The sequence below is a fragment of the Schistocerca gregaria genome, chromosome 3 (assembly GCF_023897955.1).
Source record: "Schistocerca gregaria isolate iqSchGreg1 chromosome 3, iqSchGreg1.2, whole genome shotgun sequence".
Lineage (NCBI taxonomy): Eukaryota > Metazoa > Arthropoda > Insecta > Orthoptera > Acrididae > Schistocerca > Schistocerca gregaria.
In genome coordinates this window covers 393289844-393304406 of record NC_064922.1, presented here as the reverse complement: position 1 = coordinate 393304406, position 14563 = coordinate 393289844, and the positions used below count along the sequence as shown (strand labels likewise).

General features: G+C 43.3%; 1 protein-coding gene across 1 annotated transcript in view; it reads right to left on the bottom strand.

Moving 5' to 3' along the window:
* LOC126354827 (monocarboxylate transporter 13-like) overlaps positions 1 to 14563 on the bottom strand; it is a 130654-nt gene that overhangs the window by 83656 nt on the left and 32435 nt on the right. Inside the window, exon 3 of the mRNA XM_050004770.1 lies at positions 2618 to 2744. Coding sequence (XP_049860727.1) covers positions 2618 to 2744 — 127 coding nt within the window. The remainder of the gene's footprint in view (positions 1 to 2617; positions 2745 to 14563) is intronic.

Sequence of the window (14563 nt, the reverse complement as noted above, 5' to 3'; positions counted from 1 at the left end):
TATAATGTTTCTCATTGGATAGACAGAATTTTTGTAGGCGGAGCTTAAGGTTAACATTGAGACCCTTGTTGGTCAGATGAAAACACAGCCAGATAGTTTTTTTAAACCAACTTCGGTAAATTGTAGTAAGGAGAAGTTAATAGAGAGTTAGTTACGAGATGGAGAGGTGAGCAGGGCTGTGCTGCCCGCTGCCGCCCTGACGCTGCCTTAACACCGACAAGGTAATGATCGTACGTGATGCCGCATTTTTGAGCGCATAAGGCTTCACTCAGAACTCAGAAGTCTCATCTGTTACACCCCCTTTTTGCGTAATACTAGTGTCGATCGTAAATTAAGTGGTAGGGAGATACCATATAGAACAAACAGACACCACCATGAATGTTTAGAATTTGCCTTTGTGTAGCCTTGAGTGGAATTGAAACGTGGATGATAAACACTTCAGACAAAAAGAGAATAGTAGGTTTTGAAATGTGGTGCTACATCAGAATGCTGAAGATTAGATCATGTAAGAAATGGGCAGATACTGAATAGAATTGTGGAGAAAAATTTGAGGCACTAGTTGACTAAAAGAAGGGACCAGTCGATAGGACACATTTAGAGACATGAAGAGATCACCATCTTTGTATTGGAGGGAAGTATGGGGGATAAAATTGTAAGTGGGGACCAAGAGATGAATAGAATATAAGCAGGTTTAAAAGTATATGGGTTGCATTAGTTATTCGGAGATGAACAGAGTTGCACAGGATAGAGTAGCATGAAGAGCTGCATCAAACCAGTCTTCGGACTGAAGACCACAACAACAAGAAGCAAAGTTTTTATTTGTTCTGTATGATTTTAATTCATTTTACAAATTTATGTAATAAAGTCAACATATACAGCTGTAATTACGATGTTGTTTATTATAAGGCAACCAGCTTCGTTGCTTCATTACGTCATCCTCAGGCGTTAACTGCCCGCTGAGGGGGGGGGGGGGGGGGGGTTAACTCCAATCGTATAGACGATTCATCAGTGGCCAATATCGGCGAACTTGTTTTCGGAGACTCTCTGTAATAACGATACTGTGTCTCCAACCATCAACTTGGTTTCCGTCGTAGCTTGTTCAGTGTACAGACTGATTAACATAGGGGATAAGGACGCGACCCTGCCTCACTCCCTTCTCAACTACTGCTTCCCTTTCACAGCCTTCAACATTTATAAATGCATTACGGTTTTTGTATAAGTTGTGAATAACCTTTAGCGCCCTGTATTTCGCCTCCGCCACCTAGAGAACTTCTTAGAGAGTGTCGGGTCAATATTGTCAAAAGCTTTCTACACTCTAGAAATCCTGCGAACGTTTAAATAATGACGTGGAATTTTTGAAATTCCTATGTTATTAAATTATATGTTCATTTACTATTTTATTTCCAGGAAAGCAAGCACACCCCCATGGAATCAGCTGCATCTATCTCTAACGCTTAAAAAATCGTATCCATTACTACACAAATCTGTGATTATAGCTGAAACGACAGGTAAAGAGAAATTGCCGTAAATCATTTGGTAGATGACGTTTTGCCGGCCGGAGTGGCCGAGCGGTTCTAGGCGCTACAGCCTGAAACCGCGCGACCGCTACGGTCGCAGGTTCGAATCCTGACTCGGGCCTGGATGTGTGTGATGTCCTTAGGTTAGTTAGGTTTAAGTAGTTTTAAGTTCTAGGGGACTGGTGACCTCAGAAGTTAAGTCCCATAGTGCTCAGAGCCATTTGAATCATAGATGACGTTTTGACTAGTTGCTCAATCTGAAGGTGTCTGTTGCTTAACTGAGGAATTCCAGAATGGGTTTTTCACTCTGCAGCGGAGTGTGCGCTAGTATGAAACTACCTGCCAGATTAAAACTGTGTGCCGGACCGAGACTCGAACTCGGGACCTTTGCCTTTGACGGGCAAGTGCTCTACCAAATTTTTTTTTCTCATTTTGTTCGTTGTGTTTGTTCGGTGCGGATGTCCCATGACACCCGTTCATGTTCAGTGTAGAGCCGTTGACTCAGTTTTTCATTACAGAGGGCAGCTCACAGCTCATCTCCTGACTAAACACGCTGAGCTACTGTGCCGCAACTGTCTGACCTCCCAAAGCACGACTCACGAACAGTCCTCACAGCTTCTATTTTGCCAGTACCTCATATCCTACTTTCCAAACTCCACAGAAGCTCTTCTGCGAACCTCGAAGAAAGGATATTGCGGAAACATGGCTTAGCCGCAGCCTGGGGGATGTTGACAGAATGAGATTTTCAATCTGTAGCGAAGTGTGCGCTGATTTGAAACTTCCTGGCAGATTACAACTGTGTGCCGCACCGAGACTCGAACTCGGGACCTGTGCCTTTCGCGGACAAAGGTCCCGAGTTCGAGTCTCGGTCCGGCACACAGTTTTAATCTGCCAGGAAGTTTCAACTCAGAAATGTTGATGTATTTACTTGCACTCTAGCTGTAATACTGTGCGGTAAGCATGAAATGGTATTGACGTCTCCTGAGACGCCCTGTAAAAGCGATAATGGCCTTTCCACGCGAGAAATTATCGACAGGAAAGAAATGTTCGCAGTGATAGATGAGAAGAATATTAGCTACTACGACTACTGTATTGCTTACCGGAGAATGAGGAAATGGACATGCATATACTGGTGAGAGTAGTCATGGCCTCCGTGCCGTGACCGATCTGCTCCAGATAGTCTGCGAAGACGAAGGGGAACGACATCGCAGCCGTGAGCATCACCACCTGCAACAGAACCATTACCGTCGGTAGCCAGTCCAGCAGGCGTCAGAGGCCTAGGGGAGGACAGTATACTACAAGCACTGGCATTTTTAAGGCACAGACGTTTATGGAAAGGGTGAAGCATATTTAAGGAACCAATAAAATTCAGTTCCCATACGGCATAGTGAATGTCTGGAACAATATTACAATGTTATGTGTCAAAAATCAGTATTTGCTGAAATTGACACTCCTTCGATAAAGAGAGCCAGCACACTAAAAGAATTGAATGATATGAAAACTAATCACAAATAGGTACCACCCACTTCAGTGGTGGATATATTCGGCAACTCGATGAGAGTCTGACTTTCTCAAGTGAGATGGTGACACCTAGGCTCCCAGACTTATTCAACAGGTAACAGGCATCAGGTTCCAAAACAATTTGATGCAGGGACTGCTGCTGAGGGTACTCAAGTTCCATCAGCCAGGAGTCTCCATGACAGACATTGGTGTCCTGGGACAGTACACAAGACGTTCAAGATACTACACAAGTTGTTCATCCCATATGTGACTGGCATTATAATAGTCTTGGAGACGATGTATAATTTTAATCGCCACTGTTGGCTATCACTCTAGCTCAAACTGAAGCTAAACTCAATAGTTAATGTAAGTCTTGAAATACTGGTGCGGAACCTGGCATATCCCGGCCTTCCATAAACTGAGGTCTTCTTTGATGCTTCCCAAGAATACCGTGGTGTATTGGATGGGAAGAAGACAATACTTACGCAAGGGGGGAAGGCCCCAGACACAGTAAACCGATTCGGCTCATGTTTGGTAGGTCGCTCGTGTACAGCCGAAAAAGAAAATATGAAAGACTCTTAGATATTTTGGCTCAACGCTCCCCCCTTCCCCCTCTCCCAGCCCACAGTCCCTTTTTGAGAAAACCACCGATGAATTTCATAAGGTGCAATCGATTCAAAACTGACAGGATTGAAAGATAATTTAAAACTGAGCGTTTTTCATTGCGTATCCGTAAACGCATATTTTTCTAGATATCAAGGAAAAAAGCTTTTTCGGCTGCTAGTTATGTATCGTCAGGTACGCACTATTCAACGGAAACGGCGCTGGCGTAGCGACCAAGGCATCCGATTGCGAGGCAGAAACCTCACTTAAGTTTTCTTTATGGTTTCTCCCGTTTTTTTTATTTATATCATTTTCCACGTCAAAATTGGTAGGAGTAGGAGGGTTAACCAACAAGGAATATTAACAATGTAGGTAAATAAATATCTTAAACGACTTGGATTTCTAAGGAATTATAATTTTAAGAGGGCAACTGCTTTGCCGCAGTGGATACACCGGTTCCCGTGAGATCACCGAAGTTAAGGCAGTCGGGCGTGGTCGGCACTTGAATGGGTGACCATCCTGGCCGCCATGCGCTGTTGCCATTTTTCGGGGCACATTCAGTTTCGTGATGCCAATTGAGGAGCTAATCGACAGAACAGTAGCGGCTTCGGTGAAGAATACCATTATAACGACCGAGAGAGCGGTGTGCTGACCCCACGCCCACCCTATCCACATTCTCCCCTGGGGATGACACGGCGGTCGGATGGTTCCGGTAGGCCACTCGTGGCTTTTTTTAAAATTTAAGCCTCTTTGTATGAAAAATTCTCCGACTAAGACTGTTACGAAGGCGAGGATTCGATGTAAGTTATCGCATACCGGAGAAACACGTATCCTTATCGCACTTTGTAGCATACATAAAATAACTTATTTTACATGGCGCAATATTCCATCACAGCGTTTAGAAAATGATTGCCTATAGCTTCGAGTGCTTATAAGAAACTAATGATTAATTTGTTCCTAAGGGTATAAGAGTGGCAACCGCTTAACGGATGTCACTTGCTCCAAATCCGGGAAACTGACAAATTAAGTTTCAAAATATATCTTGACAACATTTTAAAACAGTACGTTTCTGATAACAAGTTTTGTATGCTACTGCATTCCTGGTATGCACAAACATTACCGGCTTGTATGACAGCGTGTTCAAAGCTGATGAGGGCCAACTGACTTACACGGTAGAAGTAATACCACCGAATTGTGAATCTGTGCATTAGCCATGGCCGGCTGTTGTGGCCGAGCGGTTCTAGGCGCTTCTGTCTGGAACCGCGCGAGCGCTACGGTCGCAGGTTCCAATCCTGCCTCGAGCATGGATGTGTGTGATGTTCTTAGGTTAGTTAGGGGACAGGTGACCTCAGATGTTTAGTCCCATAGTGCTCAGAGCCATTTCAACCATTTTTTGTTAGCCATGTGACGTTTTTTTTTTATTCCGAACTTTAAAAAAAATTATTTCGTATCTTCAAAGCTGCAGTCTGCTTCTGGAAATTCAACTGTAATTGTACAGTCGCACGGATGTTATAATTATTCACAGCACAATTGATGACTAGCTTGGTGCACCGACTTTTCAGGCAATGTTGTCATATGCGTGATAAGCATCAAAATAAATTCCCGAAAAAGATATATGTTTAATTGTAATACCAAATCTGTTTTCCAACTAATATTCGAAGCAACAATGTAGCTGCGCGAAGATTGCGTTCATTACATATTCTTGGAGCCGAGAGTAAATTTTCTTGAAATGTTTACAGCCATCCTGTAGTTCGAAGGAAATTGAGGATATACAACAGAGTGGGTGAAACAGCCATTGTAAGGCGACCAGGGTGAAATTTTTAATTCTTTACTAATCCAGATCTATCGATAAATTGATTAGAAAACTTTGTTATTATTCCTTATTGATCTACTTACTTTATTAACCCTCCTATTCCTACCAATTTCGAAATGGAAAAAATATAAGTGAAAAAAATTTGATAATGAATCTGGGAATCCATCATAGGTTCCCGTTTTCGGCGACAGATGCCTCGGTCGCTGCACCAGTGGCACTTCCGTTGAATAGCGATTACCTTACGGATACGCAAGCAGCAGTCGTAACAGTTTCTTCCCTCGATCTCTACAATAACATGAATTTTCAGACCTCGTATATAGTAATGAAAAATGCTCAGTTTTCAGTTATATATCTATCCCGTCAACCTTGAGCCGACTGCACGTCATGAACTTTATGGCTTCAAATGGTTCAAATGGCTCTGAGGCCATCAGTCCCCTACAACTTAGAACTACTTCAACCTAAATAACCTAAGGAGATCAAACACATCCATGCCCGAGGCAGGATTCGAACCTGCGACCGTAGCGGTCGTGCGGATCCAGACTGAAGCGCTTAGAACCGCTCGGCCACACTGGCCGGTGAACTTTATCGGTGGTTATGTCAAAGATGGACAGTGTTGAATCAAAATAACTTAGAGTATTGTATTTTATGTTGAATACTAGTGACCTACCAATACGAGCCGAATCGGTTGGCCATGTCTGAGCCCTTCACTTTGGCAGAGCTTTTCCAGTATGCAGCCGATTTCTCGCCATAGCGCGTCGCTATGCGGTAAGGCTATGACCGCCTCTTTCTCGGTAACTTGGTTGTACTGTAGTGGTGGTGCTCAGGGCGTTCCTATTAAGAGTATTTATTTTCCCGAAACAACGTTCTGAGGTGTTTCAGTTCAAAGGCAGGGACACGCTGCATCTGAGATGGTGTGCGACCTGCACACTAGCGTTTCGAGCATCCTGTTTCTCCGCAGAGGCGTGGTGGTAGCTGTCTGTGTGTACGTACAGGTCAATGTGCGTTTTCATCCGATACACAGTGTGGACTAGCGTCCCAGTAGCTCTTCTCTTGATCATGACGACCAAGAATGGTAGAATTCCCTCTGCCTCAGGATCGACAGTGATATACAGCGATTAAATGAGCAATGAAGTTTAGCTGGTGCGCTGCTGGCGCGTCTCCATCAATTGTCATCCCGATCGTGGTGAGTCAATTTTCGATGCCTGCTTGTCTCTGCATCTTTGGCGGATGGCTATTTAACGGCGGCGCGCCCGCTGCAGGGGCTTGCGTTCGGGTATCAGCTGTGTGAGTGGTCGTGTGTCGTATGGCGCCGGCGAGTGAACGAATCGGTACGACGAAGGAGCGTGGGCAGCTGCTGAGGCGTGTTTCGCCGCTTGAATGCATATCTGAAGGACAGATTTCCTTCGCGTCTGTTACACGATACTCAAAGTGAACGAACTGGAATCATCGAATTGTTTCTTGGTGAGTTCTGTTCACGTTAACTGAATACTCGAGTGCACTGAAAACTATCTTGGTTGTTTCAGTTATTTGTCACCGTACTTGGTCGGGGCGCCTGATATGTTCATGGAATTTAAGGGAGTGCTAGCTACGCACAACCAATAGACATGAAGCCGTGCTTAATGCGTAGCTAGAGGTCATGCCAAATTGTACGTAAGTCTGTGCCTGACGTTCAAGAGCGAGCCTAAATAATTTTCCTATTTCCTGTTCCTGTGTTATTATTTTATTTCTTTGTTCTAGAGAACTGGCTAATAAACTGTTAAGAGCCGTTACTGGGCAAGTGCTCATCTAGGCTAGTCAGTTGGGTTCATTGTTGCCGTGTATAATTAAAGGTTTATTTATAACCAGTTGGGCAGATATGTTTGTCTGTCTGACGAGCCAGTATGTTGTCTGCCGCTAACTTGTTTATGTTTCAGATAATTGGCAGCGGTCGACGCGAGCAAACTCCGATCGGGGTATCACGGTGGAAGAGGGAAATTAATGACCTGCATCGGTGTCCGTGCTTTCTTTGTTACTGTCCTGCAATTCCTTCTTTCCGGTGGAGCGTTGTGGCTTTCTGGAAGCTTATTTGTAGCTCAAAGTTGACAATAGCTCCATTTTGCCTTCTCGTTCTGGAATCTCTTCTGTCTGGTAGCACCTTTCGGTCTGCTCGCGTCCATCACTAATTTCCAACGTAAAAATTATTGTAATGGCTCCATGTTAAGACTATTTAATATGCTATTATTATTTATGTGAACATCGTACCTGTGAGTAATACTAAAGAGAAGCTTAATCGAGTGCATTACTTTGATAACACTTTAATTTGTTACAATTAATTAAAAGCAGCCCGTGGAAGCAGTTTTAGAGTTTAATATGGAAGCAAGTTCCTATGTAAGTAATAAAGCATTCAGTTATGTCATTTAAATTTTATTAATGGGATTTTATGAACATTGTTTTGATTATTGAAAACTGCTTTAGTAAATTTTGAAAGATCTGTGTCTGTTTGTAATAAAGAAGTGTATGACAACTACAAACTGGTTATGTGTTTAATTTCGATGTGTCGAAAGGAAAGATGTATCAGAAGTCATAGATTTTGTCTCTTCCATGGGTCCAGATAACGGAAAAAGCCAGTAGGTTTCCATTTGAAGACCTTCAGAGCCTCTTCCGCGGAGTATTCCACATAAACATTCGCTACCACAGGCGAATGTGGGCTGCCCATGCGACCTCCTTTCTCTTTTCGTAGCATTCTCCACTAAGTACAAACTACGTGGAAGTCACGACACGTCTGAAAAGTTCGCTCGAATTTCTTACCGATGAGTTCTAGTGAATTTCGTAGAGACACAATGGTGAACAGCAAAACATTAAAGCTCACCAGGACCTCTGAGTCCTTCAGCTTGATGCAGATACCGTTGTCTCACATGAAAACACGGCATCTCCGCGACCCTCACAGTAAAAGCTTAACATCTGACACAGAAAATATACACAGATGAGCCAAAACATTATAACCATCTGCTTAATAGCTTGTCTGTCGATCTTTGGAACGAAATACATCACTGATTCTACGTATCAAGGATCCGACAGGTTGTTGGTAGGTTTCTGGAGGTATGTGGCTTTTGATGTCTACCTACAGGCCATCAAATTTGCGTGCATAACGGGTCGCTGATTTGGGTACGCTGTGATGGCGCCCGATTGCGACCAAGATGGGTTCCATAGGATTTGCATCGGGCGAATTCGGCCGCCGAGATATCAACGTGAGTTCGCTATAGTGCTTCTCAAACCACTGTAGCACGGGTCCGGCTTCGAGACACGGACAATTATAATGCTGAAAGATGACATCACCACCGGCCGGTGTGGCCGAGGGGTGAGTCTGGAACCGCACGACCGCTACGGTCGCAGGTTCGAATCCTGCCGCGGGCATGGATGTGTGTGATGTCCTTATGTTAGTTAGGTTTAAGAAGTTGTAAGTTCTAGGGGACTGATGACCTCAGCAGTTAAGTCCCATAGTGCTCAGAGCCATTTGAACCATTTTTTTTATGACATCACCATTGGAGAAGACATCATGCATGAAGGGCTGCAAGTGGTTCGCAGGTGACAGCGTGTTTTTGATTACTACCATAGGTCCCACGCAAGCGTAGGAGAATGTCTCCAGTAGCATAATACGGCTCCCACCACCCTGCGTTCTTGACGCGCTTCACGTTTCGAGCCCCCGTTCATGTCGGTGACGGCGTTCGTGGAGACGACCATCGACCTAGTGTAACAAAAATTTGGTTCACCCGAAGAGCTGAAACGTTTCCATTGATCGACGGTCGAACCCAGATGGTCCCGTGCTCACTGCAATTGTCGTTGACGATGTCGTTGGGTCAACATGTAAACACGAAGGGATGGAACTCCATGTTTGTGTGATGAACGGTGTGCTCCGTAATACTTGCGCGTGCCCTGCATAGTGATCTTTCATCAGAGATGTCACATATCACCATCTGTTCTACTTTACAGAGCAGACAACACTCCGAACTCCACGTTCTGTCAAGAGTCGTAGACCTCCAACCATTTACAGCGTAGTGGTAGTTTCACTCTCCTTCTGTCTCTTTCCATAGAGGCTCACGAAAGTAGCACGTGAACGGTCGACCAGCTTCGCCGTCTCGAGTACTGGTTCACAGGTTCTGCTTAATAGTAATCTGCCCTTCGTCAAAGCTGCTTATCTCAAAGGTTTTCCCAAGTTTCAACGCATATCTTCGCTATGTTGATTCACTGTCCGTGTCTGCTCTGCTTACGAACTTTTGTTACTGGGTCAAGTCCTCGCAACGCCACCAGGCGGCATTCAACGTCGCGATACACAGTGGTCATAATGTTTTGGCTTCTCTGTGTAAGAGGATTCTAAAAGGATAAATCAATATGTAAAGGGAGATAAATATCTAAAAGCCATGGTGGACTGAAAGGGAAAAGAATAGAAGAAACAGTTATGTGAGAATATAGGCTTGGTAGTAGGAATGACAGAGGGGAAAGAGTAACTGAGTTCTACAGTACATTTGAGTTAGTAATAGGAAATACAATGTTGAAAATAACAAGAAGAGGAGATATATTTAGAAAGCGCGTGAAGGTACGGGATTACACCACGATTACACATAGATTTCAAAGACAGATATTAAGTTGCAAGGCGTACTCAGCAGCAGATACAGAAGCAGATTACAATTTAGTAATGATGAAGAGTAGAGTGAAGTGGAAGGAAGAGGTATTGAGAAATGATGAAAGGCGTTTGAAGTTCCTTGAAGATGTGGATACTGCGATAAAGAATACCGTAGTAGGCAGTTCAGTTGAAGGGAAATTGTCATCTCTAAAAAAGAGCAATCACAGTTGTTGTACTGGAAAACGTAGGCACAGGGATCGCAACAGCAAAGGAAGCTTAGGCGACAGGTCAAATATGTCAACTGATCGACAAAAGAAGGAAGTATAATAATTTTTCAGGGAAAGACAGGAGCAGGGCCATATACTAGTATGTCACCTAGGAGTGTAATAAACACGAAGTTCAGGGAAGGACAGCCAAGACGAAATGGCTGCAGAAAGAGACTACCGTCCCTGAAAGTTTGGTCAGAACCTGGGACGGTAGTTTTTTAATGCAAAACTGGCACAAATGTTGCAGACAAAAAGCAATACACTGTTGTTTTCAGTCATTATTTTTCTGATTGATCTGGTTCCTCATCTTGTCCTACTACTGTTTGGGATATGAGATGTACTGAATCCGCTGTTTTTATGAGGCAGAAGCCATTCCTTATCTATCGACTTTCGTGTATAAAGACGAGGTGCTTAATGTGATACTGCGTGAAGAATTTTAAAGAGCACTGAAAGGCATAATTTGAAACGAGACAACTGAAAATCACGACATACTGAGATACTTGGGAGAGCCAACCGTGACAAATTTGTTCCACCTAACATGCAAGATATATGAGTCTGGTGAAATAGTCTAGGACGTTAGGAATAATGTAATAAATAACTTCAGTGTTGACCCTGTGGCTTAGAAAATAGAACGAAGAAGGGAAAACCACTGTTCCTATCATTTGTATACTTAAAGAAACTTTTTGACTATGGAGACCTGAAATCATCTTTTTGAATTTCTGAAGGTAGCAAACATAAAATACAAAAGACGAAAGCTTATCTTCGTGTAGTGAAATCACACTGCAGCTGTATTAGTCGAAGAACGTGAATGAGAGGCAGTAGTTACATGACGGTGACAGGATCGTAGCCAACGCCGATTTGTTATTCTGTCTGTATATTAAACTACTGGTAAAAGAAAGCAACGAAAAATTTCAGAAGGGAATCTAAGTCTAGAAGAAGAAATAACATCTTTAACGACTCTCAATGGTATTGCACTTCTGTCAGTAATATCACAGGGTTTGGAGGACCGGTTCAACAGGATGGGTAGCGCATTGAAAAGAAGTTATAAGGTGAATGTGACCAAGAGTAAAACAAGGGTAATGGCATGTCGTCGAATTAAACCAGGTGATGCTGAGAAAGTTAGATTAAGAAATGAAATTCTCTTAAGCAGCAAGTGAGTTTTACTATTTGGGCAGTAAAACAACAGACAATGGCCGAAGTGGAAGGGGCATAAACTACAGACTGATAGCAAGTAAAGTGAATCTGACAATTTTTAACAAGGAATACAGTTGTAAGTGATAACAAGCCTCTGTGTAGGTATTTTTCTGGAATGTACCCTAACAAGAAAGTGAAAACTGGGCGATAAACAGTTCAGACAAGAGGGGAATAAAAGCTTTTTAAACGTGGCTATGTAAAAGAATGTTGAAGATTAGGTGGGTAAAATTCGATTAACTGTTGAAGACGTTGCGAACAGAATCGGGGAGGTAATATAGTTATGACATAATGAGACACAGGTTGACTAAAAGAAGGGATAGCTTGATCGGACACTTCCTGAGGCATGGAGGAACAGTCTGCTTTGTAATACAGGGAATAGTGATGGATAAAAATTATAGATGGAGGCTGAAACTTGACTAAAGTAATATGTTCAAGTAGAGTTCGTTGCAGAAGCTCTGTTGAGATATAGGGACTTCTAAAGATTGAAGAACACAACAATTATTTTCCATTATACCACGCTGTAAAATTATGTTTCTCATCAATGTATTAATTGATGATGAGAGAAGTAAATGTACGTAAGAGAAGTATTGCCCTTTCAAATTACGTTATGAGTGGTACAAAATATTCATATGTTCTTTTCTCCCCGGTTGGAATCAGTACCACTTCATCAGTTATCGTGTTACAACTAATCCGTAATATTCTTCTGCAGCGTCTCATTTCGAAAGCTTCTGCATCCATTCCTCTGCGGAAATCAATTTCAACCTCTTGTAATAAATCTCTTTCTTTTTCCCAAGCCTGTGGCTCAAGTATAAAATATTCCGGGTTTTTGACGAAGCATAATAAATATTTCAGGTGGAAGTATTATAGACTGATTTCATTTAAAAATTGCGTATAACATGCGTCCAACTTTCATTTGTTACAAAGACAAAGCTGTTAGGATGTAAGTTAAAATTACAGAAGGAGTGAAGCATAGGCAAATGACTAAAGTCAGAGTTGATTTTCATAAATCAGTGCATTTTCGAACTGGCTTGACAACACCAAATATAGGTATTCTGCGGTCATCTTCGTGTTCTTTTATGAGGACAGAACTGTTCGCGGTCCGAACGATCGATTCTTCTCTTGTGTTTACTTTTTATGTATGCTTTCTACCACACTCATAGGCAAATCTGATGGTCTAATGTTTGGGCTCATTGGTGGCCAAGAATAGTGGCCATATCTGTCAGTTTATTATCTGGTGGATGTTAGGTTCAGATAGTGTTTTACCTGACGAAGTGCAGGAGCTCTGTTATGCCGGAAGAACATTCCCCTCCTTATAGCCAGAGGAACCTCTTCCAGTAATGCTGGAAGCTGGTTTCTGAGTAAGTCTGTAGTAAGATGAGGAAACAGAATAGGCCCAGTCAGCTGACTGTCGTTTAATAACGCCACACTTTTATGGAGAAGCGTTCTTGAAACTGTGTGTCTCAATGGCTCGAGTGTATTAGTCTGCCCACCGATCTGAGTAGCGAGTGTTATTGACAAAATCGCGAGGGAAATTGGCTTCGCCAGTAAAGGGTATTAATGAGACTACTCAGCGATTTAGAATATGCCAAGGACAAAACTCCAATCCTCTATCTCCATCTCCTTCTAGTAGGTATTGAATCAGTTGTAAAGATAACGACAGAGACCGTACATATGCAGTGTCCATCATATTCTTGTATGTGGAACACCGCAAGTGTACAAATCCAACGTGTGCTTGTTGAAGGACTATGTTCTATCAACTGCATAATGCCTTCTATTTCATCCACATCTGTTCATTTGTACTTCGACACTAAATACGGCTGTTGGGCAATGAAAACGCAAGTATACACTCTTGAATCTGGTACTAGTGGTTGTGAATTCTTATTCCGTATTTTCTATAAGCAGCCTACTTTCCATTGGAAAACCCGTGCAGAGTACCATATCGGTACATTCAGTACTTCTAAACACGTTCTGCGTGCTTAAACGATGCAGTCGAATTTTCCAACAAATAAGAATGATAATCATAGTTAAAAAACTTCTCAAAGCAAATTCATACAAAACGTCATCGGTCTCCGAGCAGCCTAGCTGTGTGCGCGCTAGGAACGTGGTGTTGCAACCCGTCATGCATCCTGGCGCGTAACAAGCCAGATTATCGCGAAGAAGAACGTGATTGGAGATAAGTGAGAAAACTCAGGCTAGCTGCTAATGATGAGGAGTCAGGGCTTCATGCCCGGGAGCCCGACCGACAGGAGGTCAGCCCCCTGTGGGGTGTACGTCGGTGTTCCTTTAGGCTAAGAACAGGGAGTAGGGAACAGGCAGCTATCGGGGTAGGTCTGAGCCTAACCAAAACCCCACACCGGACTGAAGCGTCGAGAGCGTCGCGACGACACAGCGTCGGCAGATTCAAAAGTTTCAGTTGCAACACGAGACTGAAATGGCAGCCAACCGTGACGCCAAGATGGCAGAATGCACGAGGACAAATGACGCCAGCGAACAGAAGACGAACGACGACGGCAATCACCAAACAGAAGACGACGAAACACACACTGCTAGGCTGCTCGGAGACCGGTGACGTTCTGTTTGAATTTGCATTGAGAAATTTTTTTAACTACAATTGTGATCATTATTTGTTGGCAAATTCGACTGCATAGTTTAAGCATGCAGAACGTATTTAGAAGTGCTGAATACACCGATATGGTACTCTGCACGGGTTTTCCAATGGAAAGTAGGCTGCTTATAGAAAACGCGAAATAAGAATTCACAACCTCAGAGTTCTTCTGACCCTGAATCAAGCGAACCAGAAGAAGTGGAACAAAACGATGGGGAAGGGGAATTTCAAACCCTGCCTCCACGAAAGACATCAAACGGAAAAGTTCTGGTGACGACAGCGCACAACACAAACAGTTTAATGTTGTGACGTAACGGGCGAGTTGTGGCGCTCTGGAAATATTATATGTTCCGAGTTGGGGCGGCCTCACAGGACGCTCGTCAAAGCCGCGGTCCTGCAGCGAACGTTAGCTGAGTGAGAAGGGTGCCTGGAGCACGTGGTCCAAGCGTGGCGTGGCTGGGAATT